Genomic DNA, 2,959 nt, shown 5'->3' with positions numbered 1-2,959 from the left:
GTGGCTTTCACAGGGTCCCGCATGGTCGACTGGCCTGGAAGGTTATCGCACACAGGATCCAGTTGGGAAGAATTAGATACAAAGTTGTTCCAGTGGTAGGAGTCGGGTGGTGACAGGAAATTATTTTAAACAAAATATAAATCATAGAACTGTCCATCACAAACCAGGCCATTCGGTCCACAATGTCTGTGTCGAACATGATGCCAAGGCCAACTCCTATTTGCCTGAGCTAACACATATCCCTCTATTTTCTGCAAATCTATTTACGTATCCAAATGTCTCTGAAACACCACTTTTCGACTTGGCCCAAACACCAACCCACGCCCCCACCCTGGCAGCGTCCGGGCACTTAGCCTTTGTGTATTAAGAAAATGGCGCTAACACCTTCCTTCAGCTTTGCCCTTCACATTTTAGATCTCTTCCCTCTAATATTTGGTTTTCCTATCCTGGAAATAAGGTTGCTATTTTCTATACTTCTGTTAGGTCGCCCCGCATCCTCCAGCATTCCAGAAACAAACAATCCAATTCTATCCAACCTGTAACCAATACCCTCTGATCCAGGCATCATTCTCGTAAACCCTTGTACCCTCTCCAGGCCATCACATCCTTCCTGTAATGTGGCGACCAGAACTAAAAAACGGGGTAAAGAAGCCTTTGAAGATTGCTTTGAAATTAGTGGAAACTTTGCAGGACTGGAAACTGTTGGACGATTTCAAATTGAATTGTTATTGCCCCAGTTACAGACTCTGGTCTTCACAAATTGTGGCGATTGTGTTTTTCGGCCCAATATTTGAACCTTTTGACAGGTACATGGATAGGAAGGGTTTAGAAGGATCTAGACCAAACATGCGCAGGTGGAACAAGAGTAGATGAGGCATGGGCAAGCTGGGCCGAAGAGCCTGTTTACACGCGGAAGGACTCTACCTCTATCTGTGCATTTTGCTCCAATAACGACATTTATCTTTCGGTAAGGAGGACAAACGGTCTATCTAGATTTGCCATTCCCAAAGAGGAATACTGTCAGCCTCTCGGCTATCTTCTGATTTACTTTGAGCCTGCAGATTATTCTCCCAAACTGATCCACGCACCGCCACTGGCACACTTGTCATCTGCATTGCGAAGTCAATTAGAGCACCCAGCTAAGATACGGAATGATCTCTCGATTGGATTAGGTAACTGGTGCTACGACGGAAAGCATCCGTTCGCGCGGGAACCGACGGAAAGCCCGAGTCAGAGGAGAGGATCCAACCCGGATCCCGAGAGCTGTGCGGGCCGCGTATCTTTTCATTATCTATCTGCTGATATGTCTTGTAATTTAATTTATTCTGGAAACTCAGTAGTAAATGTCACTAGGAAATCCTTTCAGTTCAGAGTATTGTTCGTGATCACCAGATAACATCCTTCGTTCGTTCTTTTGCAGTTAACTTGGTGACGATTGTGATCCTGTCCCGTGGAAAGTGCGGTCTCTCCAAATGCATCACTCGCTACCTGGTGGCAATGGCAGCGGCCGACCTCATGGTCCTCATCATTGATGTCATAATAAGGTCCATTTTTGTGATGTATTTCCCACTGTCGTTCTTCACCATCACCCCCGTGTGCTCCATCAACTGGGCCCTGGCCTTTGCAGCCACAACAATCTCTGTCTGGTTTACTGTGGGTTTCACGTTTGATCGGTTTGTGGCCATTTGTTGTCAGAAGCTGAAAACAAAATATTGCACCGAGCGAACGGCGAGTGTTGTTATCGGAACCGTAATCGCTCTGAGCTGTTTAATAAACGTACCGTGGTATTTTACATTCGAGTCAGCATATATCAGCGACAATAAACCCCGAGGTTGTGCCTGGACAAAGTCTTTCTTAACTTCACCTCCATGGACTTCGTTTGAGTTCTTCTACCTGATTGTAACTCCTTGTCTCCCGTTCGTTTTTCTTTTGTTGGTCAATTCACTGACCGCCAGGTACATTCTAGTCTCTGGTAGAGTCCGCAGATTGCTCCGGGGCCGCAACAGTGGAGAGAATGGCAAAGACCCGGAGATGGAGAACCGCAGGAAGTCCATCGTTTTACTCTTCAGCATATCAGGCAGTTCCATTGCGTTGTGGAGCACAGTGGTTGTTTATGCTGTGTCTGAGCGCGCTTTGGGCGCTGAGTACTTCGCAGACAGTGATCTTCCGACAATTTCGTTGATGCTCCAGGTTCTGAGTACCTGCACCAACACGTGTATTTATGTCCTGACCCAGAGAAATTTCCGAGAGGAGCTGAAGAACGTGGTTAAATACCCCGTGAATTTCATTGTGAAATTAATCATATCATTGAAACATTAGTATTCTCAGTCTAGTTATAAATATAGCAGAACGTTGAACAGATGTACGCATCTTAAACTGACGTTTTCAGGAGGTATCCGGGTGTGCGAATTATGTAACTCAGTAGCAGCCATTTACAACCAACAAATCAGCATCTGCAACTCCTTTCTACACAATATCATCTCAATCATGTCCAAGTGTAGCAATACTGTTTATTGTAAGTCACGGGATAACAGCGCTCAGTCACATCACCTTGTACGTGAATCACACAGGAAACAGGTTGTTCATAGTGACCGGGAATAAACTATTCTAATCACTTCTGATAACTGTCTCCTTGTTGCTGGGTGGATGGAATGGTGCTGGGGACCGGGTTCTCAAAGGGGATATGGAGCGTCTATATATATGAGAATAATTAGAATATATATGGATGCTAATAATGAGAATTGGTAAGGACACGGGTGACACAACCTAATCGCTGCTGAGGTCACCCTTCTCTCAGGGGAGGACGCAGTAGTGATCGGCTCTCCCTCAGGTAGTGGGAAACAACGATTCCTCATTCCGCAACGTTCGGCGACGTTGAGATTGATCTGTGTGGAGAATCTGTGATTTGTGAAATGATCGTTTCAAGTTTACCCCCTTCGATACCGGTGAACAAACTGGC

The 2,959-nt window shown here is 45.7% G+C and overlaps 1 protein-coding gene across 1 annotated transcript; it reads left to right on the top strand.

Annotated features, from left to right (window-relative positions):
- The first annotated feature begins 1,497 nt into the window (after nt 1-1,497).
- Nucleotides 1,498-2,319, top strand: LOC144612523 (uncharacterized). The gene has a single exon (XM_078432111.1). The coding sequence runs from the start codon at nt 1,498-1,500 to the stop codon at nt 2,317-2,319; it is 822 nt and encodes a 273-aa protein (XP_078288237.1).
- Nucleotides 2,320-2,959: the final 640 nt, after the last annotated feature.

The sequence above is a fragment of the Rhinoraja longicauda genome, unplaced genomic scaffold (genome assembly GCF_053455715.1).
Source record: "Rhinoraja longicauda isolate Sanriku21f unplaced genomic scaffold, sRhiLon1.1 Scf000056, whole genome shotgun sequence".
Lineage (NCBI taxonomy): Eukaryota > Metazoa > Chordata > Chondrichthyes > Rajiformes > Arhynchobatidae > Rhinoraja > Rhinoraja longicauda.
The sequence above is the reverse complement of the archived record's forward strand: the minus strand, read 5'-3'. Positions and strand labels throughout refer to the sequence as shown.

Excerpts from the sequence above, each read along its gene's own strand:
- LOC144612523 (XM_078432111.1), top strand. The coding sequence starts at position 1,498 with ATGGCAGCGGCCGACCTCATGGTCCTCATCATTGATGTCATAATAAGG.